General features: G+C 41.1%; 3 protein-coding genes across 6 annotated transcripts; 1 reads left to right on the top strand and 2 right to left on the bottom strand.

Annotated features, from left to right (window-relative positions):
• Nucleotides 1–71: 71 nt before the first annotated feature.
• On the bottom strand, nucleotides 72–4,121 carry LOC108090575 (solute carrier family 28 member 3). Of its 2 annotated transcripts, none has more exons than XM_017189320.1 (8): nucleotides 3,946–4,121; nucleotides 3,139–3,192; nucleotides 2,884–3,079; nucleotides 2,624–2,828; nucleotides 1,463–2,227; nucleotides 572–899; nucleotides 326–506; nucleotides 72–261 (listed from the first exon to the last, which is right to left on the bottom strand). In XM_017189320.1, the coding sequence occupies exons 2-8, from the start codon at nucleotides 3,190–3,192 to the stop codon at nucleotides 176–178; spliced, it is 1,815 nt and encodes a 604-aa protein (XP_017044809.1). In that variant the 5' UTR covers nucleotides 3,946–4,121; the 3' UTR covers nucleotides 72–175. The 2 variants fall into 2 exon arrangements, with proteins under 2 accessions (XP_017044809.1, XP_017044810.1); XM_017189321.1 differs by having other exon boundaries at nucleotides 2,884–3,073.
• Nucleotides 4,122–5,239: 1,118 nt separating this feature from the next.
• Nucleotides 5,240–14,366, bottom strand: LOC108090578 (protein anachronism). 3 transcript variants are annotated; one of them, XM_017189325.1, is made up of 5 exons: nucleotides 13,793–14,366; nucleotides 8,497–8,885; nucleotides 7,761–8,009; nucleotides 6,874–6,946; nucleotides 5,240–6,475 (listed from the first exon to the last, which is right to left on the bottom strand). In XM_017189325.1, exons 1-5 carry the CDS (start codon nucleotides 14,086–14,088, stop codon nucleotides 6,058–6,060), a joined length of 1,425 nt encoding a protein of 474 aa, XP_017044814.1. In that variant the 5' UTR covers nucleotides 14,089–14,366; the 3' UTR covers nucleotides 5,240–6,057. The 3 variants fall into 3 exon arrangements, with proteins under 3 accessions (XP_017044814.1, XP_017044815.1, XP_017044816.1); XM_017189326.1 differs by having other exon boundaries at nucleotides 8,506–8,885; XM_017189327.2 differs by having other exon boundaries at nucleotides 6,344–6,475; nucleotides 7,765–8,009.
• An 8,241-nt stretch (nucleotides 14,367–22,607) lies between these two features.
• On the top strand, nucleotides 22,608–24,384 carry LOC108090279 (leucine-rich repeat-containing protein 34). The gene is made up of 2 exons (XM_017188890.1): nucleotides 22,608–23,110; nucleotides 23,574–24,384. The coding sequence occupies exons 1-2, from the start codon at nucleotides 22,690–22,692 to the stop codon at nucleotides 24,314–24,316; spliced, it is 1,164 nt and encodes a 387-aa protein (XP_017044379.1). The 5' UTR covers nucleotides 22,608–22,689; the 3' UTR covers nucleotides 24,317–24,384.
• The last annotated feature ends 393 nt before the right edge of the window (nucleotides 24,385–24,777 follow it).

Below are 24,777 nucleotides of genomic sequence, written 5' to 3'. Positions count from 1 at the left end.
AAAGTTTACGAGTGTTTTGACAAATAAACTTAAAAAAATAAAAATTTGATTCACATTCCAAAGCCTTCTTATACTTGGTTACACTCTTAGCAACAACATTTATTTAATAAATAAGAACTATGTTTATTTTTCTTAATTTGATCAGCTAATTATCACGATCGAAAACGGGAAGGAACTAAAACTGTGTGGCATTTCTCCGTCCCAATTTCTGGAATATCCTGCTGTAGTTGGCCCTCTCGTCGGCCTCTTGTATAAGGATGCCTGGAAAAATAAATAAATAATTGTCAATATTTCGATTAGATTGGAATAAGGATAAGGCACGAACCTGCAAAGCTGGCTGAAATGAAGCAGACGATGCTGCCCACCACAAAGGCTCGGAAAGCCACCGCTGTGATGGTGGAGCGGCGATGGGGAGCCATGGCACTGAGGGATCCGATGAGGATGCCCAGAGAACTGGGATTGGCGAAGCCGCAGATCGCAAAAGTGGCAATTCCTGCACTTCGGGCCTGTGGTAATTCAATGGGTTTACTTTCCAGATATTAGGTTCTATCTAAACCAAAGCAGAACTTACAGTGATATCGTCATTTTCAATATATTGACCCAGACGCTCGTAGGCCACAAACTCGTTGATAATGGTTTTGGTGGCCACCACCTTGGCAATGATGTCGCAGTCCTCCCACGGCACTCCCATCGCCCAGACCAGTGGGATGAACAGCTTGGAAAAGATCCACTCAAAGTCGATTTGGTCCAGACCCACTAAAAATCCAAACCAGTTAACGACGCCGTTCAGGAAGGTGATGAAGGCCACAAAGGCCACTATGTTGGCAATTATTCCGAGGACAATCGGCACGGCGTTGGTGGCTCCACTAGCCGCTGCATCCAGAATGGAAGAGTCCTGCCTATAAGAAGAAAAATTAAGGCATATTTTACTTTTTCTTGATATTTTTAATTTGTTTTTTAACTGAAGCCAATATACAATTGTTCTATGTCAAAGTAAAATGTACTAAAGAAATTCCTACCTTATGGAGGGAAAAATTTCTAAAACCATTCATCTCAAAACTATAAAAATACAAAAAAAAAATGTGTTTAAATTTCATTCGGAATATGGAAATGTCATTAGGTCCTTCGGTACATTTGTACCTTCTTGAAGTATTCAAACTACGTTGAATTTTTACGATGGTTTTGATAGTTTTAATCTTTAAGTACTGACGCTATCACTCGCGATAATAAACTTCAAACGTCTTTTTTAACCATAAATCTGGGCAATACTTTACCGCAAATTATTTAAAGGTATTTAAAAGTTTAATGATTTAGCTTAAAAAATAGTGCAATGATTTTTGTTAAAAAAAAAACATTTTTAAAACTGATTTTGCATATGAATTGCTGAAAGTTTTGTTAATATTATTCCTTGGCTTAAGGTAATTAATGCATAAATAAATGTTTGTTCTTCTGTAAGACTTACGATTTCTCCAGCGCGATGGAGTCCGAGGAGGTCTGGCTCACCTCGGTCTCCGGCATGTAGAGCTTCGAGATGGCCAGCGTGGCGGGGGCTGCCATCACCGAGGAGCTGATCAAGTGGGCGGCGGAGGCACCAAAGGAGAGGTAGGCCGCCAGGACCGATCCGGATACCGTTGCAAAGCCTGAGACCATGATGCTGTGGATCTCGCTCTTGGTCAGCTTGTTGATGTACGGCCGGATGAGCAGCGGGCTCTCGGACATGCCGAGGAATATGTTGGCCGCCGCCGTCACGCTCTCGCAGACCGTGGTGCCCAGGAGCGACTGCAGGATCCAGCCCAGCTTGATCACCACCCACTGCATCGTGCCCATGTAGTACAGGATAGAGATGAAGAAGCTGAAGAAGAAGATCACCGGCAGGACAGCGAAGGCGAACACATTGTTCTCCACTAGGAAGTCGCCGAACACGAAGACGGCTCCGTCGGTGGCGTAGCCCAGGAAGGTGGCCACCTTGTTGCCCAAGCACTCGAAGATTTTCCGGCCCACCTCCCAGCGGATGCAGAAGATGCCGAGCAGGAACTGGCACGTGATCCCGGTGATCACGATCCTCCACTTGATGGCACTGCGCTTCGTGGAGAACACGTAGCCGCACAGGATGAAGAAGCACGGAGCCACCAGGGAAGCCAGCTTTTGCGGATCGTCCCGCGTCTCGAAGTACACGAAGATGGCCAAAAGGGCCAGCAGCACTGCGATGGTCGACAGCGACACAATCCTTAATTTAAAAAATAATAAATGAGAATTACAAGAAATGTTATATTTGACTAAATAATAGAAAAATTATCGGTGCCCTTACGGATATTCATAATATATATTTATATGATATATGTACATATATTCATAAATAAAAAAATGATCTTTGATTTATACCCTGAATAGCATCGCTTTCCATTAAATATTTTCCTGATAAGTAATTATAATAAATAATTTTTGAAGTGGTTGGGAACATACAATTTGGGAAAAATATTGTGTTTTTTTCTGGCATAGAAACTGAAGTAAATGTTTAATGACTCACAATTTTCTTGATAAAAAGTAAAGTAATTTCGTGCAATTTTCAGTTAAGTTTGAATTATGAATATATAACAAGAATATATATAAACAAAAGTCTTACTTTGTTCTGGTGATTCTGTGCCATTTCTTGGACCAGGGCCTTATGAAGTTCCTGTGCAGGCTGTGTCCTACGAATGGCTTGAAAATGTAGAAGTAAAATAGACCAATATAGATGAAGCCCAAGAGCAGCAGAAGCATTCCATAGCCGGTGCAGAAGTTGATTCCACACAGCTTGTTTGTGCTTGACCAGGTGCACTCATAATTGGCTAAAAGTAGGTTCAAATTATCTTCTGAATAGATATTCTTCAGTTGAATACTCACAAATATCGTGATAGTGGTAGGTGGCATATGAAAAGTAGCCCACAACAACGAGATGCAGGAGAATATAAAGCGAGATCCTCACTAAACGAGCAACTTTCGGATTGTCATCGAAATATCCCCCTTTCTTTGACACCTCCTTAATGTTTTCCAGCGGAAGTTCCTTGAATTCCTCAGAATCGTGAATTTCCAGCTGTTTCTGAAAAATGTGTCATGTTGGAATCCCTTTTCATCATGATTAGTGTTTTTTAAACTCACATGATCCAGTTCGTAGCCATTGTTAATAGCTCCCTTTGAAGAGTCCTCTGACATCTACAACGAAAAATTCCAATCGATAAGCAAATGGCAATCTGGCATAATCTGTATCAAATTATTTGAGCCATCGAGTGGGCAGATTGCCAAGTGTCCGTTGACAGAAGATAAGTTTCTTTTGGCCATCTAAATCAAGACCCGACAAGTTGGAGGACTCATGCCCACTCAAAAGAAAGCGATAACTCCTACAAAGCCGATTTCTAAAGTCGCTCGTGGGCAGAAACTCTTTCAATTCCCTCGGCACTTGCTTTCCCAAAGTCAATGGCTTTACTGCAGCACGTGGATCGGCACTCATATAACTTCCGCTGATTAATAGCAAAAGCACGAGGGCGGGAATTGTTAGTACACACAGCTCAGGTTCTAAATAAGCCACTTTAACTTGTATTCGTGATATATGCCGGTTGTAAATCCCATTCAATATAGTATATATACCCGTTAGGAGGTCTTTCGTTACGATTTTCCGTTGAAACTAATCGCGTTGATAGCATTATCTGAGTGGAATTTGGCAAACTCGTAAAGTTAATACACCACTCAATTATAATCACGCCTATGAAAACATGACAATTTATCCTATGTTTTATGCACTTTGATAACTTGCCACCATTGCACACTTGATTGCGTCGAATAATGTTTTATTTAAACAAAAGTAAATTATACTGATATACACTTGTGTAAATACCACAATTATTCACTTTATTTATAAATTCTAAAAAATTGCAACGCCTTCATTTCGTGCAACGCCAGTTAATTCACCTTTAGTACTATTTGTTTTCGTTTTGTATCTAGTGAGTGATATCGGTTTGTTGTTCCCAAAACGGGTTTTCAATGTCGTTACTCTCGAAGCGTGCTGGCCGAATACTAATGACTGATTAGTTCATCTGCTTAGCGGCACTAAAACCTCTGGCTAACTGCCATCGTTGCTCGTTGAAACTCGCGGCAAGACTAAATTCGAATAACTCCGTCAGGGCGACTTTAATACGATCGCCAGTACACGGTATTTGATAAGGGAATATATGGTTCGGCTAAGTGAGGTTTTTACTTTCGTATCAACTGATTTATAATATCTCGGTGGCATTCGGCCTTGCCAATAAAAAAATATACAACTTGAAAGGCCTGCCTTAGGCTTAAATTTAAAAAAGAAAAATATTTATTCTGCCTCGTAATAATTTTAAAAAGGTTTTCTCAATTATAAGTTTCAATGGGAACTATATAGCCTAATTTACTTTTGCTAATTTTTGAAGTCCAACACACTTTTTGGTAGGCTCTAATTCGTTTTAAATACACAGAGAAATTATCAAACAAATATCAGTTTGATTGTGCCAACTAGTTTTCACAAATTAAGTTTTAAATTTAGGAAAGGAATAGAAGGTGTGTGAATTTAATTGAAAGATTAATTTAGATATATGTATATAAAATAAATGATTCTCAATTTGACTCATTCATATTAATTTCTTACCAAGCAGTATAAAAATTTGTTTCCACCTCACCTCATTTAGGGGAAATATAATTATTTCAGTTATTTTCTTACCATGCATCTTACAATTTTGTTTCCACCTCACCTCAGTTAAACGGAATACACCTGCAAAGCAGTGCTGTAGCAAATAGCCAATTGGGATGACATGTTTACTGTTTTATCAGCTGGTTGTTAAAATCGAGAGGTGCCCGGTGAGCGTTCTGTGCTGATATTGCGAGATAACTTCCAGGGGGCCATAAACTTCCCCGTAGATTGCCGGTGATAGCGATGACGTTTGAGGAATCTGATTGCGATAGAGGGGGTTTCAACCTAGTATGAGCCGCACTCCCGCCCATTGATAGAGGTCTGGGGCATCGTTACTGGTGGTCAAGTCAAACGCGATTAAATAAAAGGCACAATTGATTGGCCAATCGGTGGTTATCGTAAATAAGTGCCAAGTGCAAAGTTGAAGCGATTTCTAATCGTAAACCCGGTGGTTTTTATTAGGAAAAATAAACATATCTTATCGCCGAGCCCCTCGTGTGACAATCTGATCAAAATACGGATAACCCAAGAAATCGGTAGTCAACTGGCTTCTTACTTGATTCGCAACTTGACACGCTTGCGATTTATGTTTATTAATATAATCATTTTCCATATGTTATTCATACTTGCAATCGACTTACAAATTCACTTAGTTAGGATGGAGGTGAGGGGTTAAGCATCGATAGCTGTTTGAATTAATGAAAATGTGGTTGTTATAAAATCTTAAAAACAAAACAGAACATTGGGCCACAAACTGGGGAATTTCGAGATTAAGGGATGCACTTGGTGCTCTCTTTCTAGCAGGCAGAAAGACACTTTAACCTAGTGACTTACTTATATAACAAAACTGTGTTCCGGGACAGTAATCGCTTATCAATTAAATCGAAAATGCTTGATTTGGTTCGTCCTTGGCTTGCTGGTTTTCGAGTGGATTGTGCAGAAGTCTGGGATTGTAATGCTCGATAAGGCATTGATTAATTTAGTTTACCACCTAAAATATATTACTTAAATTCGTATTAAATGTTTTCCGCGTTGGCTTTCCTTCGTGAGGTTCTTACAAATTTAGTTAGCAAAAAGAGTGCGAATTCGACCACATCTAAATCACAGGCTTCTAATATAAGAGAGATTTTAAAATTAAAATCGAAATTTGACCAAAAACTGGCTCAGCTTACAACGAAATTTAAAGTATAATTTAAATAAAGTATGCGGTAGAGGACACCGATCAACTAAAAACTAATTAAGTCAACTGGCCCTAAAGTTACAAATACAAAACAAGAAATAATCGTAAGACCAGCATGAGTGGTGGTGAGAGAGGATGGTGGTTGGATGGGCGGTTGGGTGGTTTGGTGGTGTGGTGGTCGCGACGCCTACTCCTGCTTATGGGTCGAAATCCTATGGTGCTTGGGGTGGTGGCGCTGGTGGTGGTGGTGCTGGTGCAGCTGGTGCGGATGGTGGTGTCCAGTCCTATGTCGATGGTGGTTCGAGACGGGCTCCACCTGCTGTTCGCTGTTGCTGTTGCTGGCTGAGGACAGCAGCTCCTCCGCCTCGATTTCTGCCTCGACCTGGGCGGACTCCGAGTCCAATTGGTGGCTGTGGTGGTGGCGAAGGTGGTGCAGGTGGCTCTTTTCCCGCTGCTGGCTCTCGTAATCGCCGCTATCGTCCAGCTGGTTGTCGATCGTGGGTGAGTTGGATGTGGTGGATTCGATGTAAGCTTTGCTCTTGGGTGTGTTGTAGATGTCCTTCATGGAGTTAGCGCCGTTGAAGAGAATGTCTAACCTTGGTTTTCTGCGGAAATGGAAAATAGAAATATAAATAAATTAACTTGAAAATACACCTGAAACACAGAAAAAAAAGATTCTTTTGTTTTTTATGTTTACAGCATCATAAACATTTTCTTAAAACATTTAGTTTCATTATTATTTTAGATTCTTTTTTTGTAAACAACATATTTATAATCGCTTACAAATATAATCAAAGTATCTTATAAAATAAATTATAAAGTAGTATAAAATTTATGAACCCGAAGAAGTTCATGTCTTTGATAAGTATTAAAGCTTTTAAGCAGTCAACAAGCAGTGCTCACTTCCAAAGTTGATCAGGTTTTTAAAGCAGTGCTCGAAACGATTTCAAAGGTTCGAAAGAAAAACAAAAATATAAAGTTTAATACGACTGTCGACACTTACCTTGGCAATGTCCAACTCGCCAGATGAGACTTAAACGGTTCTGTTCGGTAAACGCTCCATGGGACAGCAATCTCTGCAAAATACACGCAGCCAAAGAAACCATTAAAACCTGCATAAAACATATCGTAGGTCATGCAGTGCGAATTGGAAATGGCGCAAATGAAGGGCATGCAAAATAACAACAGCAACAAGAACAACGACAAACACTTCGCGCAGCAAAAAGCGCTTAAACTGAACAACAAACAAAGCCGAGCAATGCGCACAACGGTGCGTATGAGCAACATCGGTTAGTAGCACCTTGAGCTGAATTCGCGTCTGCGGTTTTGTATCTTACCAATCCAGGGCGGTAACTTTCAATGAATGAATTCCAAACGAATCTCTAGACTTTCGTTACTTCCGCTCCACTTTGGGCAACCATCCCAACCTCATGAATTTTTAAAAAATACGGACGGAAGCATTTTTGTGAGGGAAAACGTGCTGGGTACAAATTGTAAATTGAGCCTTAGAATCTGCTGACTTGGCTTTACAATCAGACGACTAGGAATTCTTTTTTTCGAATTACGTCTACCGCTATTCGAATTCGGTCTGGAATTAATTATTTCAGTTTTTTTCGTCTTTTTTTTCTTCGGTTGGCTCAATTTACGCTGTCGTGTCTGGTCTGCCTGCTGTCCGGCCCCCGAAATTGCCTGAGTAATGACCTTTTCGGCAATGTAAATACATTCGAGTCCCCGCGATGGTGGGAAAGGGGCCTGTCGCTACCGAGATGAATGGTATATGTACTTGGGGGGAGTGAGAGATGGAGATAGAGAGTGACTGGTGGGAGGACTGAGGCGTCTCCGCTCCGTTCCGCGGGGCAGTTAGTTAGCCATGGCAAACAACACGCTTACCTGCCTGATCGCAAGTGGGCGGCCCGAAAAAGAGCCCAGGCTTCAGCGGGTTCTCCTCGTCGTCGTGCACCTCGATCATCAGGATCCCCACCACGCTGGAGGTCAGCTGCGGCTGCAGTGGCTGCTGCTGGCGGAGCTGCTGGCGGTGCTGCTGCTCCCAGTAGGCCAAAGCGCACTTCACGTCGATCTCCACCCAGCCGGTGGCGGAGCTGCTCAGCATGGCAGTGTTGCAGGTGCGCTTCTTGCGCTCTGTAAACGGAAAATTGTTTTGCACGGTTAGTCTCCCCATTTACTGTCTATTTCTTATTATCGGAGAATTGTATTTAGGGCGAAAAACAACAAAAAGCTGACTGTCACTTTTAATATTTTATGTAATATATGTATTCATATTTGTAACTGAAAAATAATTGCTTATGGAGCGTAAAGTTGTTATTTTAGTACGAAATAAACATTTAGTACGAATTCAAACATAACAACAAAATAAAACTACGAAAATAATATATCATTATATTGTAATAAATTTAATTATTATAAAAAATAAAATTTTAAAGTAAACTGCAATATTGTTAAAATATGTATTATAAAAATAAACTAAATAACAGTCCCTCTTTTTATATTCTGCGTTCATCAAATTATTTTTGGATATTAAATTTCTTTTCATCTGTGTATTTATAAAACTGTCTTGAGGTGTATTTAAATAATTTAAAGAAACGCTTATATTTCCACTTCATCCTACCTAACTTACGTTTCTTCCTCTGCTGGTGGACGATGGAGACGGTGACCCGAATCTGGGGACCCACTGGCGGCTGCTCTGCGCAGTTTGGAGACGTGTTGCCCGGGGTCTCGGTGCTCACCGGTTGAGCGGTTATTTGGCCGGGATTTTGCTCGCGATTCTGGCCGGGATTGATCTTATAGAGGCGGAGCAGGGCGCTGCTCAAACGGTCGTCGCTGTTGGACATGAAAACGCTGCTGGCAAACTGGAGAGTCACGTTGTCGCCCTGCTGCCAATCTTCCGGACTTGTAGTCTCCGCATTGCAGATGGGAAATCCGGCCTTTTCCTTGGAAACACCGCCATTGGGCTCGTTTGAAATGGCCTTTTGGAGATGCTTGAAAATGTCGTTGAGACTGAAAAAAATATATATCAAAATATTTGATTAGACTATAATATACCCCATAAAAGCAACATTATTTCAATTATTGTAAAAATAATCAATTTAATATGTTAAAAGTTAACTTTAAATACTTTGTTTTAAAGTAAAGTAAAGTAACTAACATACAATAATTCAATTCATTTATTTTTTTAACCTACAAAATATTCCAATATACCCTGGTAGCTCCTGGTTGCTGGGAACTGAAAACTGCCATCATTTCTTGGCTCATCTCACAACTATTTGTATGCCCAAGTCGTCCCACCCAGCAAATTTAGTTCAAGTGTTTATGTAAGGCTCACTTAATTGACATTAGAGCGCGGTCGTGGTTACAGACACTCACAATAGAAAAGTCAGGAGATGGGCCGCGTGGAAATCGTGCTCGCATCCATTTGGCGAGATTTTATAAGTTTGATTCAATTTAGGCGGACAACAGTCGCAGCAAATAAACTAGTTCTTATCGCCGGACTGGTAAAACAGTCGTCTAACGGAGGGCAAAGTATTTGGGAAGCACTCAGAATGAAGATAACTATTTTTATTGCGTAATAGTCAGAGTTCAGTGCACTGCTTTGCCATAAAACTAATCCCCGATACCGATTATGATTTATTTTAGGCTTTAATCTATTGATAGGGAGCAAGTAAAGATTTGAGATTGCAGGAGCTCTTGAAATAGTTAGTTTTTCGCTTTCGAGGGCAATTATGCTTGTTAAGTGAACTTAGGTTCTTGCTATTAAAAAACAACTTGAAAAACGAGTTGGTCACGCAGATTAGTGGCCAGCTAACTACCAGCGGCAGATAGTTGCAATCACTAAACTATTTTTCTTCCTTATAGTAAACAGACTGGCCAAACTGACTTGCGCTGATTAAATGCCTTCACATGATTTTCGTTCGAGACATTTCCAAAACTTTATTATGAGCTAAGTGCGCATAGTAGTGGAGCGAGTGACAGACCCGTGTCACTTAAAAACCCATTCAGATCGAGACAGATCTTTGTGTGTAAGTGTGTCAGTACACAGAGAAAAATGACTGGCATTCAGAATTGTATTTTAATACGGATTATTAGCTTATTACCAAAATATTTCAGATATTAGTAATTGACAATATAGGACTGATTATAATCGAAGATGTTAATAGAACCACTTCAGATAGCCCTAAGTATTTAAATTTGAGAAGTGATTTGATTGAAGGGTTTAATAAGTGGTAATCAGTTATTAAGCAACTCAATAAAAACTGTTTAAAGAAATGTACATGTTTAAAGTATAATACATTTTTATTTACATGAATTAAGAGATTTACTTAAAAAAACGTCCATAACTAAATATGGAAACGATCGATTCGCATGACATTTCTCCAAGTGCACTATCATCGGGAGCCGGACAGACAACAATAGTTAGTTAGCTATGATCTAATCTGGACACACTCACTCGCTACAAAATTGGACAATTGTATGCGTCTGGATCGGTAATTGAGACATGCTTGACGTCTCGTCTTATTTCCCCTCGCACGAAATGCACAAAAAGATCAAGAAAATAACTGATTAATTGTTTTGGCTTTTGGTGTGGCCCGCGGCGCAGTTTGTCTAGCCAAAAAATAATTATGAAACACGGTCGTCGGCTGTCTGTCTGTTAGTCAGTAAGTCCTCCAGACTCTGGGTATTTTGGTCTGTTTGGTCTCTGTTCCGAAAGTGAGACAACTCGAGTCGCGAATCGAGACGAACTGAATCGCCCGTGGCTGAATATCGGCTCTTGTTTATGTTTATGTTTACGTTGTGATCGCATCGAATCGAATCGAATCTGTCTGGCTAGCTGGCTGAATGGCTAAATGGCTGAATGGCTAAATAGCTAAACGGCTAACTGGCCAACTGGCTAGCTGGGCCGGCCAAGGAATGCCAGAATGCGGAGTCGTCTGGAGTTGGCTGATGGCTGATGGCTGTTGGCTGTTGGCTGTGCGGCATGAACTTGAAAACTCGTTGAGTCGGGCCGTCTGTCTGGCCACCGTCTAGACGGATTGGATTGTCAGTCTGTCAGACAGACGGTCTTTCCGTCCGCGCCTTGTTTGCTCGCTCTGCTCGCTCTGCTCGTTCTCTGCCTGGTCTGTCTGCCGGCCTAGATGCTGCACCGAAAAAAATCACACGGAATCGAGGTCAATCGGCTCTGATCTGCTACGCATTCGAGCTGGACGAACCTAAAGGGCTGCCGTTGTAATTTAAATTCATTTTCATCCGGTTTTGTTTTATAAACATACCATACCTACGTATGTATGCGTTATAATTAAAAAGTTGCCTTTAAGTTCCTTTTTTTGATTGCTGTAGGGCTTAAGACTGTTTTTGTTTAGCGTTCGTGCATCTGAATATTAACTTTTAGAATTCCCTCCTTTTTCGAGCTTTAGGCTATGTTTTGGTAATGCTACATCAGAATCAGTTAGTTAGAATTTATTCTTCTAATATTAAAAACCATGTATGCTTTAAATGATATGGTGTTTAGTTTTCCCAAAGACTGAAAGAGGAAAAGACTTGCTGTTTTAGTTAAATAAAGACCTCTAACTGACGGAGAAAGGCAATCCTAATATTAATTTTGAAAGAATTTTGGTACAGGCAACCAGCCTAGTACAAGTGTTTTTTTCTCGGTGCGTTGTGGATGCTACCGGACACATTCTGTTCGCTGCAAATAGTATTTCTCGTCATGCGTGAGTCACGCATGCGCAGAGGAGCACATGCGACCCTTTTTGGGGGCAGGTGCCTTGGGGGCTGGCGGAAATTTGCATTGGCCTCCATTTGCTCGGGGCAGACATCTCTGAATGCATCGCCTCAGTGTCTGCGTCTGCGGTTTCGCCGACCCGTCCTTTGCCTCTGGCCACAGCAGCAGCAGCAGCAACACCGACAGCAACGGCAACACTAGTAGCAACAGCAACAGCAACAGTGGCAACAACAGCAACAGTGGCAACAACGGCTAGACAGTGTCTCGCCGGTTGCACTTCATTATCATGCAACCAACAGCAACAGCAACACCGACAGCAACACCGACAGCAACAGCAACAGCAAAAGCAACAGCAAACTGCAGTCGGTGGAAATGCACACGCCTACAACTGTTTGCATTGCACCATTGCGCCAGTTGCTGGGGGCAGACATGTCTGGCGTCCCGATATTACTCATACGTCATAAGTTTTGCCTTTTCGCCTTTTTGTGTGTTTTGTTTTTTGTTTCATCTTGTTTTTTTTTTTTTTTTTTTGCACAGTCTGTGCGGAACTCTGCCAAAGCAATCAAATAAGATGAAACAATTTAGATATCAGCTGTTGGCCCCCACGAGTGCCCGCCGACTCGCATAGCAACGACCTACAAAAAGTTCATTACCGGAGAGCCGGAGTCGGAGTCGGAGCCGGATAGCTAGACGTGGCCCAGACTGTTCCCAGACATTTGCCAGACATCCGCGGGCACACCGACGGACACACTGAGATACAAAGCTTCAAAGCTACCAAGATACAGAGGTCGCCGCCGCCGCTGCCGCCAATGGAATTCGATGCAGCCTGCAGTTCAGTTCTGTGCGAGTGTGTCTGCCGCATTGTGCAGCGCGTCGCGACAGTTGCAGCACAGTACGTATATCTGATGGATACAACAGACTCCATTGACGGATCTGGGCTGCCGGGCCCTTGTCTCTTTGATCCATCTGATGTTGTGCGGTCGAAAGTTGGTTAAAAGGCTCTTTAAGTCTTCATTTGGGATCACTGCATTTTTGAATAAATCTCAATGCAATCAAGTAAGTCAGATTGACTTCTGGCCCATATCCCTATGAGCCGATTCATTTCGTGCAGTCATAGGATTGATTTAAAGGTTTTTGATCTGGGATCTAGTAAATTTATAAGTTATTTGGTAGGTATAATAATAAGAGAGCATCTGCTACCAAGGTAGGCTAAAGTATTAGAGAAAGTAATTATCTGGTAAAAAGTAGAATCAATTTTTTTTATAAAATTAGAACATTATTTAGCGCAAGGGATCACAACAAATTAAAAATAATTTGTATTGGCTTTAAAAAAACAATGGAATATTTACTTATTGAAAGGCAAGTTAAAGAAAGTTATTAATAAACGTTTCTTATCTATGCTTTATTAAAAATAGTTATATCCGTACTCAACATTTTTAAACTGTGCCTCTAATCATTCTAGTTTCTCCATAATCACAAACAAAAGACGCAATTTGTAGGCACGCTTTTCATGTATCGCTAAAATAATTTATTGGCCACAAGTTTCGGTCTGCTGAGCGAGGCCATTACATTTATGACTTTTTGTAAGAACGTCATGCATTTAGCGAAGCATTCAATCAATAAATAAATAATAATCGTGTGCACATGTGGAAAATCTCTTGGGAACATATTAATTTCCATAACTTATTTTTATTAATTCGCCGAATCGGTTTGCATGGGAGGAACTCGTGTTGAAGATTAACCAAAGCAAAGCATGTACAATGTACTTTTGAAAATAAACCCAAATAAGTACGGCGCTATAGATTTTTTTTCGGGGTGCTTGGCCACAATTGCGAGTTGCACAAATGTGTTTAGCCTTGAGTGGAATTGGCCGTGTTTGGACAAATCTCTCACTCAGCAAAAGTCGAATATTTTAAAAATTTGGCAGCGGTAATTTGTGTTTATATACAAAGTATTCTCGAAACTGATTGAGCGTTTTATTGCAGGGAGCACAGTTTAAAATGTATATAAACAATCAAGCAACTTTTTATTCTTTCTGGTTAAACATTTTCTTAGTCGGTCATTTGCACGCGTAGAATTCTTTTGTTTCTAATTATATTTCAGGAACGAGAAATCTATTCTAGTATTCTGGTGAACGACAGTGATTGACAGAAATTGTTGTGACAATTTGAACATGCTTGACACTTACCGGTGAGTAGCAACTTGCTGAAGGTATTGTTGATTGGAAGACTGGGCGGTGGTGTTCCTCATATTCGGATTGCTCCGGTTCTGGATGCTTATGATTTGCTCCTCGGTCAGATTGAAGCGGTTCAGGATGGTGCGGTTGAATGGGTTCACCACCTCCGATTGCACGCCCTCCATGAAGAAGGAAGGATCAAAAGGAGCGGCCCTCGACTCATCGGCCATGATGACCAATAAAAGGATCAGAATTAGCTCCCTGATGCGACTCCTCCCGCACTTCTCACTACGCACAGCACTTGCCATAATTCTGTTCTGTTTTTCTTGGCTAAAACCAAACTAAATGTTTTCACTGGGAAATATGTGTCTTTTCTTATTTAGCGCGCTCAGTAGATCGTTGGAGAAAGCGTTTGTGTTTATTTTGTGCACATTGTTCACTGCATCTCTGCCGCCACTTAAAATGTTTTTTTTTCCCACTTCAGCTGGAGACCGGCAGGCGAATTTGTATATATTTTTATAGCTGATTTGACTTTTGTTTCTGGCCTCAGTCTGTTTTTCAGCTTCTCGATGTGTTCGCTCTAAGAACCAAGTATGAAGTGATTTGCGCCAGTCGGTTTTTTAGTCTTAAATAAGAAAAAATTTGGTTGTGCCGGGCATATCTACTTTGTTATGGTCGTAAACGCTGCGTTGCTGCTGGCACTGCAAGAAAATGTAAACATCGAAGTCCCCCACGAATGCCTTTGCGTTCTTGTTTTCCCTTTTTAATATCATCATAAAATCATCATACTATTTTTTTTATTTGTATCTTGTTCTTAATTCGATTATATCTATTAAGTTTTAATATAAAATGAACTTATTTTTGACACTTTTATTAAATATTATTAGCCACTATTTTGAAATATGTAATACACTATGTATAATTATCACGACTTTAGAACAAATCATTTTTTGGGGTTTAAAAAATTCCAAATAAATAAAACAAATAAAAAAACAAATAGATTTTATTTTATAAATTTATAATTTTTGATAATTACAAGACTTTGACTTATTATAATAAAAAATATATACAACAAAAAATAAAAGATTTGATCAACTTAAGTTAATTTAATTGTTTATCTTTAATAAATTTATTAAATTAAATTGCGTTGACTAATAAAACATATTTATTATACAGCAAAGGCGAAAAAGTGCTGTATACTATTGGTATTTGTTTTGTATTTTAAATAATGAGTAACTTTATTCCCAACTTAATTTTGGTGCATAACCACTTTACGCTCGACCCAATTTCGCAGTGTAGCGTTCGGGCAATCGGATGGCGGTTCGGCTGGCGCTCGGCTCCGTCGCAGCCGACCAATCACCGCCGCCTGAGGATCTGCCGGCGCAGCTGACGTCGGCATAGGCATAGTGGCTGTGCGTGAAGTGCGGAATGCACTTGTGGCTGTGTGTTTGTGTGTCTGTGTGGGCGACGCGTGTGTGGGTGCATCTACGTCTGCGGCTGTGTGTGTGTGACTGCTTGCCCGAGATAGAGCTTATCTTACTGTCGCTTTGGGCCCGAAACCGACTCCTCTGTTCGAAACCCATGTTTGTTTGGGGACTCCTTCGAGCAAACGGCCATCCGATACAACTATCCGGTTGAAACGTGCTTATCTATCTATATATCTATCTATCCATCTCCGCACTTCAAACACTCCTCGAGTTGGGCAAACAGCCCGAGTTTCTGTCAATCTTTTGAATGACTTTGCACCCATCGAAGCCTGCGAGTGTCCGCAAACAGTAGTACTCGTAATTCCTATTAATACGTGCGTGGGCGATTAGATTTATTTGAAGTGAATTTCTCCATGTGACCGCACAATTAGCGTGACTTAATAGGATTGTTTTGATAGAGCAGTTCTGCCTGCTATCAGTTGGGGTTTTTCTGTTTTTTTTTTTTTTTGGCCCGAGATTCCAGATGCCTGCGCTCTTGACTTTCAGTTGTCGCCGGGATTTGTGCGTGTGAATTAATCAAATGACAACGAGATAGGCCCGAAAGTGCGTAGTCCGTCAATTGAAAGGTGAATTGGGCGGATATATCCTATTAGAGGTGCGTGCGGTGCCTGGTACGGAATTAACCCCAGAAAGCCCATCCTTTTGCCTGTTTTATCTCCGCATTTTACGCTCGACGAATACCAAACAGCTTTGGCGTTATCCCGTATTATTCATTCCATCCGCATACGGAAATCCAAACAGCCAGACTCCAAGGACGTTCTTGATTTATTTATTTATTTTCAGCATCTAAGCATCTTTCCCAGCATTTCGTCTGGACCAAAATTGAATTTCAAAACGATTGTATAATTCGCAGCACTTTATAAAGTCTGGATTCGACTAGGACCCGCTGTCCATTCATGCGATGATATGTCTACACACCGTTTAAGTTTTGAATAGAGTGACGGCGAGCGGGGGGAGCTGTCCAGACGTCGAGTGTTATGTAAAATTGCAATCGCATCAAATAATCATAATGCCAGTCGTGGATAAGGGGGAAAAATGAAAACAAGATATATGTAGAGCGCAATCAGCGCCTCTTGTCCCGAAGTTTATATAATAATGTTTGTTTATTTGAGCGCTCGCATAGAATTTGTCCCACTTTGTGGACAATGGGATGTCAGCAAGAATAACAACAACAAAAACAAGAGTAGAAAACGAGCCAGACATGTAGATATATCTAGACAATTGGAATGCCAAATGAGTCAAGTCAAGTCTCAGTTTTTGATTTTTCATTAACTTTTCAAGGCTGCTCAGTCGCGTGGACCTAAAATTGGCTAAGTTCTAAATACAATATCTAGATACTTCTGGGTTTCTTTTGATCTTGCGGGAAGTATTTGTTGTGCGGCATTTCAGCGCGGTTATTTTTGAAAGCAATTTTCTGACAAATCCGTATATGCCTCACGCTCGTGCCAATTTGTGCGGCTTAATTTTAAACGGTAGCCGGCAATTGCCGCCAATGAGCAACAATTCCGCAAAGTTGGGCATGGGCACGTATGTAAGAGCTTCTAAAGACCAGTAGCACCACCGGCACCACTATCACCACTTTATGGCCCGATGTAGTGCCACCTGGCTAAAAACATCTGGGCCCCTTTAGTGATTGGCCATTGCCTTTGAAGTGATTTTCTAGATGGTTACAAGTGCCAAACTCTGTTCTACATTTATTTGATTAAACCAGTCCGAAAAATAATTGGGCACAATAAACTGATATGGCCACGTTGTAGGTCCCAAAAACTTATCGTTTCAGCTTCAAAAACTATAATCTATAGATTAAATATGATCTAAAAACAGACTAGTAAAGCACAAACTAAAGAATCATATACCAATTTGATTCTGTTGTTGGAATAAAAACAATTGGCTTATCGAATTGATATGACGTTTTGAGAATTTACGAGTATAGTTCTCAGTGGTAATTTCCTATCGTACATCTGCTTTGGCGGTTGTAAGACTCCAACATAAACTTTATTGAGCAGTCTTTGCTAAACTAATCAGACTCTAAATACTTTCAGGGTGGTGCGTGATTTGACCTTCGAAACACGAAGACACTAAATGGATCGATAATTTCCTTCAGTATACTTAGATCGAAAATGTTAACATTATGGTACAATGATTGATTAGGCTTTTATGTGAATTTCCAGGCATATTAAATATGCAGGTACCGAGACGAAATTATTTAACCATCAACACGTAATTAACATAATTACCCCTTGCTCCAACATTAAGCGATGCAAGAGGAGGAGGCAATCTCCAAAGCGAAGAAGGCACTGAGCGAAATAGTATTACTTCTTATTACAAATTATATTTTGGCGAACAAACTAACATTTTAAATTAATTTTTGGTAAAGCGAAATCTTATATTACAAATAAATCCTTTTTGGCAATAAAAATGTTTTTGTTCGTTGAGTCAAAACAAAATCCTTGTTATATTAAAGTATTCCATTTCAAATTGTGCATATGTCATTATAATACACTTAATCCTAATACCTCTCGCTGATCAAACAATTTTTTTCAGTTTGAGCATATGCTAATGAGAAGAGCACTCAGTGGACGCGGGGCGGGAACAGCCTGCGGTGAGGTCCGGTGGGCTGGTGCAAGTCTATTAAAAATGCCCGATGTTCGTCAGCCGGCGAACCAGACGTGTCAAGTCACCACGGAGTGAGTCCGTCCAGTCCAGTCGCCGATCAAGAAGAAGCGTTTCCAGGCCCAGACTTGTGGCAAGGGTGCCAGTTAGTTGGCCGGGAGCTGGATGGTTGGACGGGCAGGCACCGAGGGTGTTACCATCTCTGGCTGACTGGCCGACTGGCTGACTGTCGATCTCGGCCAGCGGCTTTTGGCCACGGCCAGTGATGGCGACTCGAGACTGGCGACTGGCGACTGGTGCCGGTTGTCGAGTGCCGAGTGCTGAGTGCTGAGTGCAGGGTACAGATTGCCGGGTTGCCGGTGCAACCGCCGAATGCAGTTGTCGTGATTGCTGTCTCAGATTGCATGTGGAATGCAAAGACCAGAAGCCAATTTGTTATTGTGTTGTTTTCTGCCCTGCAGGCCGCTGCTACCGTTTATTTCCAGCCGCTTCTTGTGCTTCTGTTTCGGAAATACCCTTTTCTTAAGGTTTGGCTAACACTCATACGCCATGTATTTCAATCACTTCTTCTTATGGTAATTATTATTTTATTTTGGCTATATTGATAGTGCAAATGAATAGGAAAATTAATAACAATAATCTGCCTTTATAATCTATTTAATTTGAATGTTATTTACCTTAGTCTCATAAGTTTTTAGAAACAAGCTGAAATCTTGATCAATAGTTTTTGGAAGTGTCAACGAACTCTTTTCTCGTATTTATTAAAAATAAAGTGTATTTCGTGCTCACTATGAAGTCTTTACCTCCGGGCCTGATTGTTATTAATTTTTGCGCATTTTCATTTTCGGTTTTTAGGACTTTCGCGTGCCGTCGTTTGGCTTCTGTTGGTGTTTTGTATTTTGTTTGGGCCCAGCCCCTTCCAGCCATATCCAGATCTCGGCAGACGAAGATGCCGACCGAGACCGAGACCCCGAAAGCCAGACAGCCCGTCGCAGAGACGACTACTGGAAGTGATACACCGCAAAAAAAGCAAGTTCTACAAACGGTCGTATGGTTCGGAATTATATATGCAAGAACGTTTCAGTTATTTAAAGCTTAACGAGGTTAAATGTATAACATTTGAATATATTTGAGTCTTTGAAACTCACTTTAATTTTCTTAAGGCTTGTATTATTTCGATATTTTTGGGTTCTCTATAAATATCAGTTTTAATGCAACGAAATGTTTTCATTTTAAGAGTGTTTAAAATGGATTTTATTATATTAACAAAGATTCTTTTTGCTTCAAACGGAAGTAGCTACAATTTAAATTATTCGACTGTGTTGCTACTTGTAAGCAACATTTAATACGTTTGTATTAAAATAATGTATTTATTTGGAACAAGAAGCAAATCTAAGTTAAACTATATAATTAAATAACTATAAGAAACCCTAAAATAATATTATGTACTCCTCGAGCTGAAGGCCCATGTCGCCATTGCTCAACACCATTGCTAGCTCATAATTTAAATTATCTGCTAGCTCCTTAAAAATAAATAAATAAATAAGAAGCAAATTTTTTTTGCCTAGTGTACCAATGCTGTTGATGCAGGGGCATTTAGGCAGGCGTGTGTGTAGCCGCGTCTTGTTGATTGTCAAAATTGACAATGAATGCGTTCCCCGGAGGACGGTGCGAGGTGCTTGGGGGATGGGGAAGAGGAACGGGGATCGGGGTCGCAGAGGAACGAGGGGGAGGTGGAGTTGGAGGCTGACCCAGCCAGCCGGAGACAAGTGCATGTGTCTCGCGTCTGCAGTTTGTCTGGAGGCCGTAGCAGACACTCGCTGCTGCTGCTGCTGCTGCTTCTGTTACTTCTGTTGCTGCTGCTGCTGCTGCTGCTGCTGCTGCTGCTGCTGTCGAATGCTGTCCTTAAGTGATGCAGATGCGTCGCCGTTGTTGCATCCAAATATGGACCATGAGCTGGACTGGCAGATGCATGGACGGACGGCTGGACCGACTGATGGAGATGGTCGGCTCTGTTTCTCTGGAGCTCTGGAGCTCCTCGACGGCGGAGCAGGTGAGCCGGCGGCGGATAGTGGCTGCAGTTTCACACTTGTGCTACGCAGCGGAAAGTTATTTAAATGATATGCACATTGCAGTGCTCCTCCGTCGCGTCGCGTTGTCTGGTAGCTGTAAACTGAGACTTCGACTGATTCTCCGTCGTCTGCGATTTTGCCTGGGCCTCTGCTTCTGCCTCTGCCTCTGCCTCTGCCTCTGCCTCTGGTTTTCCCTCCACTTTTGCCACTGCCTTTGCCTTCGCCACTGCCAGCAATTATGAGCGTCTGGCCGTCTGGCATTTTACAATATTTTTAATTATCGCGTTTTTTCTAAGCAGAGATAAGCATCTGAGTGCTTGGAGCTGCTCTTCTTCCACTTTTCCACTGCTGCCACTACTGCCACTCTTCGAATTTCAATTTGAGGCCCCGATGGCGATGGCAGGCCGAATTGTCGCCGCTGTTAATTGCCTTTCCTTTGGTCAGCAGCATTGGCAGCCATCTTGATGACTAAGCGAGGGGCCCGTCTTGGACTCCCTGCTCTTGGACTCCCAACTCTTGGGCTCCCGGCTGTCTGCTGTCTTCTGTCTTCTGTCTGGTGTCTTCTGTCTGCTGTCTGCTGTCTTCTGTCTACTGTCTTCTGTCTTCTGTCTGCTTGCTGGCCGTCTGACCATCGCAGGCCGTAAATTAATGCAGATGCGAGCAGCTCCATGGCCAAAAGCGGAATCGGCAATCTTGGGGCCATGGCCAGGTAGTAAAAGTGAAAAATAACTCCCAGCCATTGGCTGTCGGTCGTCATTTGGTCTATTGATTGGGCACCTGTCGTCGCCCTTAGATGAGCAGCCCATTCAGACGCAGACGAAGCCATTGGGTTCGCTTTTGGCAGTGATGTTAAGAATAACTCATTTTGAAGCAGTTTGACATACCATCTCTTACCAACTTTCCCTATACATTAATCTCAATAATCATATTAATATTTTTTTTATTAATTTTAATACTGATACAAACTGTTTTTACTTTAACCCACTTTTTTTACTTCTTTCTTAAAATTTGTATTTGTAATACTCTTATAATAAATGACAAGTTAATTTATTCCAAAATAAATTAGAATAGTGTTTTAATTTATAGTATTTTAATAAAAACTTTTATATATTGTGTCAGTCTTAGATTAATTTATCAACAATTAAAACCAATAAATTAATAATGATTAATGAATACATTGTTTGGCAAACACCATTTTTTAAAGGGGAAAAGATAAGGTGTTGTATTTTTAAATTACCTTTAGATTATGGCTATTTTAACAGTTCACTAAGATTTCTGAATTTCTTACTACAAAATAGCTAAGTCGGCAACACTGTCCTTGAGTGATGCGTTCTTCAGTGCTAAAACTCGGCAAGGCAATCAAATAAATGAAGATGCAACCTGACCATAAATGACGCAAATACCACTCATACTCCTGCATTCCCCACTGGCTACGTGCAGCTCCTGTCCGATGTCAATATACAGAGATATGTCTACGAGTATATAGCTATATCGGTTTTGGGTTGCAGCTTATTTATAGGACAGGGACGACGCGTGCCGGCACGCCAGGATGCCAGTTCTTGGAGACCACGTGGTCGACAATGAGTTCCCATTGTGGAATAGGATACATAAATGAATGAAATGGCGTTTATGGTAATTCGCCTCGGCCAAGTTTGTGCCGTCAGTTCCCCACAAACTATGCTAATGAGACCGTGGATGCCTGCTGCTCCAAAAGTGGATTTCTTGCCAAGCTGCTCGCAGGAATATGACGAAAATGAGGAAGCATTCCGCTCTATTTAAGGTGGCCACACTTTAGACGTTCCCAAGAACTGCAAACAGACTTTTGATTATTTTTAATCGTGACCAAAAGTCTATAATGGCTATTTATAAAACTTATCAGAATTTACAACAACGTTTTTTATGAACTATTTTGGTTTCGGGACTCCATTGTGCCGTGCCAATAAAACTTTTTACCACGGTCTTTGATTACGACATTGTTAATTTAGTTATTGGCAGACGTTGGAAGCAGGCTTTAGTGTTCTCCAAGTCTTTGTCTGGGAATATAGGTTAGCGAAATAAATTACCAGAATATTCGTATATATATACTTCAAAACCTAGTAAAAACATATGTTTAAGTTCAATTTAAATCGAATAAAAATTATGTTGGCTTTGACCACATATGTATTAATATATTTTTACACAACCATAATAATAATTTTTAAAGCATATTTTTACACAACCCTAACAGTAATGTTTTAAAACTGTCAAATGTGTGTTTTATGTGTTTTGCTAAAAGATAACCTTTATTTTTAAAGTTTTAAGTTTTTTACACAAAAGCAATATAATATATAGGTAATATAAATATAATTCACAATAATATATTATATTTTAGCAAGAAAGTCAAACAAAAGCATCAATGCCGATTTTAGGTATACTCGTATACCTCATATTCCGGTTCAAAACATAAGTTTGACTATAGGCAATTAATATATATGAAATCAAAAAATTACTCTTTTGTTGTAACTTTGAAAATTTACTTTAAAGTAAATTACCAAGTGAAATACCATTCATTCCTAATGTAGTAATGAAGCTCGGTTTTTTACACGCTCCTTTTGTGCTCTCTGCTAAAAAGTATGCAGTAATTAGTTCCTAAAGGCAATTGATTCGTTCGCAATTTGCATCGACTAACCTGTCAAAAATTAACAATATTATTATAAATTACTTAACATTCAATTATTCTTACACTTACCATTTCAGGATGGACGACGAGGTCTTCCCATGCGAATACGATCCGAAGGCGTGTCCGAGTCCTCCGCCGCAGAAGAGCCGCCTGTTCACGATCCTGCTCCTTTACTGCTGGCAGCGGGAGTACGACAAGCGACCCTACAGGGCGTTCCAGTTCAGCCGGCTGAAGTTCGAGGAGCGGATGGGTCGGAAGTTCCACTGCATCCGCGACTTCCGGATCATCGTCAACTACCTCCTGCGACGCCCCCAGCTGTCGGTGAGCATTACTGGTGTGGTGGTCAGCAACTGGGATCCCGGCTTGCTGAAGGACTTTGTCCGCGCCCTAATTCCCGTGTGGTACGTCGAGCTGAAACTGATGCGTTTCCCCAATGAGTTCTTCGTGATGCTTTGTCTTAATGCGGCCAAAATGAATGTCAGCCATCTGAGCCTTGAAGGTAAGAATGTTTTTGGATTTAATCAATTTCAACTCAATTTAGGTGTTAAAATGGGGTAATAACATGATTTGCCATTGAAAAAACTAAAAGAACTAGTACGCATCGAGTGAAATAGATTTGTTGATAGATTCCTTTTCATTGAATCAACAATGTTCCTTGCTGTGGTAAATAATTCAGCAAAATCATACAGAAACGGCTAGAAATTAAAAGCAAATCTTAATGCACTCAACCAAGTTTACATACTGGCTGATTGCAGAATTGGAAGTCAAATGAATACTAGTAATTTAAATAGAGTAGTTTCAAAATTCGAAGTGAAAATCAAATAAAATAAAATTTATAAGCTTGTCTATATAGTTAGTAAATCAAATATAAACAAAACGTTCTAAATATAAATAAATAAAATATAGAGTAAATAGAGTTCAATTATGTTTAAAGGGACTATCTCCTCCTCGTTTTTTTTTAGGAACACCATTAACCGACGAGGATGTGCGGATCTTGCGGGAGTTCCTGCTGGTCAGCAAGACGCTCCGCCGGCTAAACGTGTCCAGCTGCAGCGTGACCCAGTACAACTTTGCCCTGATCGCCGACGGGGTCCACAAGTCGGCGGGAGTGCGGCGCCTATGCGCCTCCCGTTTGCTGGGAGGAGGTCTGACCTTGGACACGGAGAAGATCACCTCGGTGCTGGGATCGCTGCTGATGCAGAACTCGCTCTGGGGCCTGGCGCTAGAGCAATGCGAGCTGACCGCCCAGGACATGATTCCCATTGCCGACCACCTGGCCCTGACCAATTCGAATTTGAAACGTCTGCGGATCGCCTGCAACAAGATCGGTCCAGATGGAGCCTTTTTCCTGCTGCGCGGAATGTCCATTGGCGGTCGTCTGGAGCTGCTGGACATCAGCTGCAACTCCATCGGCACCCATGGTGGCGAGTGGGTGGCCAAGTTCCTAACCTCGTGCCGCAAACTGCAAAAACTCCATCTCAACTACAATGAAATGCAGCCGGAGGCGGTGAACCTCATCCTGCTGGCCATGAAAAAGCAGTGCAAGCTGGAGCGACTGACTTTGTATGGCAACACGTTCGACTCGCGAACCGCGATGATTGTGCGCCGCTTGCTGGACGCCCAGGTGGTCCTCCACTCCGAGATGGACATCAGTTACACCTACGACGAGCACCTGCAGGATTACCGGGTGGTGCCATGGAGATAGCATTGGGCTCTTAAATTGTTAGTTCTGTTTACGAGTGAATAAATAAACTTCCGTCATTATGAAATCAACATCTTATATGCATTCCATTTGTTCTAGCCTTGTTATTATTTAATTTAGTATTTTAAACTCTGTTTACTGTCTAGAAAATCTTCAGTTCTTAATTCAAGACCTGTATTGAGATAAGTACTTCATTTCATAGTATATCAAATAGTTTCACAAATCAGTTTTGTTAGTTCCTAGTCCTATCTACGCTTCAAAGTAGGCAACATATTTTTTCTTTATATTTAAATTCTGATAAAAACCAATTGACTTGGCCCACTGTGCAGTGGGAGCTTTGCAACCACGTGCTCGCTCTCCATTTCTTTCTCCCACTTTTCCGATGAATGAAGAGCCAGTGCTGCCAGACGGTCAGTGAGTGGGAGGCGAAGCTCGGCTTGAGAGCGAGCTTTCAGGGCCAAACA

Source organism: Drosophila ficusphila, unplaced genomic scaffold, assembly GCF_018152265.1.
Source record: "Drosophila ficusphila isolate 14025-0441.05 unplaced genomic scaffold, ASM1815226v1 contig_414, whole genome shotgun sequence".
In the NCBI taxonomy this organism is placed as follows: Eukaryota; Metazoa; Arthropoda; class Insecta; order Diptera; family Drosophilidae; genus Drosophila; species Drosophila ficusphila.
The sequence above is the reverse complement of the archived record's forward strand: the minus strand, read 5'-3'. Positions and strand labels throughout refer to the sequence as shown.

What these genes read in the sequence shown, in the direction of transcription:
- LOC108090575 (XM_017189320.1), bottom strand. Translation starts at nt 3,192, where the DNA reads ATGTCAGAGGACTCTTCAAAGGGAGCTATTAACAATGGCTACGAACTG. An exon ending in ATGGCTACGAACTGGATCAT is followed by an intron (nt 3,080 to 3,138) that starts GTGAGTTTAAAA and finishes CACATTTTTCAG; the next exon opens with AAACAGCTGGAAATTCACGA. An exon ending in TTGAAAATGACGATATCACT is followed by an intron (nt 507 to 571) that starts GTAAGTTCTGCT and finishes GAATTACCACAG; the next exon opens with GCCCGAAGTGCAGGAATTGC.
- LOC108090578 (XM_017189325.1), bottom strand. Translation starts at nt 14,088, where the DNA reads ATGGCAAGTGCTGTGCGTAGTGAGAAGTGCGGGAGGAGTCGCATCAGG. An exon ending in GCCCACTTGCGATCAGGCAG is followed by an intron (nt 6,947 to 7,760) that starts GTAAGCGTGTTG and finishes TGTATTTTGCAG; the next exon opens with AGATTGCTGTCCCATGGAGC. An exon ending in GCGAGTTGGACATTGCCAAG is followed by an intron (nt 6,476 to 6,873) that starts GTAAGTGTCGAC and finishes CCATTTCCGCAG; the next exon opens with AAAACCAAGGTTAGACATTC.
- LOC108090279 (XM_017188890.1), top strand. Translation starts at nt 22,690, where the DNA reads ATGGACGACGAGGTCTTCCCATGCGAATACGATCCGAAGGCGTGTCCG. An exon ending in CAGCCATCTGAGCCTTGAAG is followed by an intron (nt 23,111 to 23,573) that starts GTAAGAATGTTT and finishes GTTTTTTTTTAG; the next exon opens with GAACACCATTAACCGACGAG.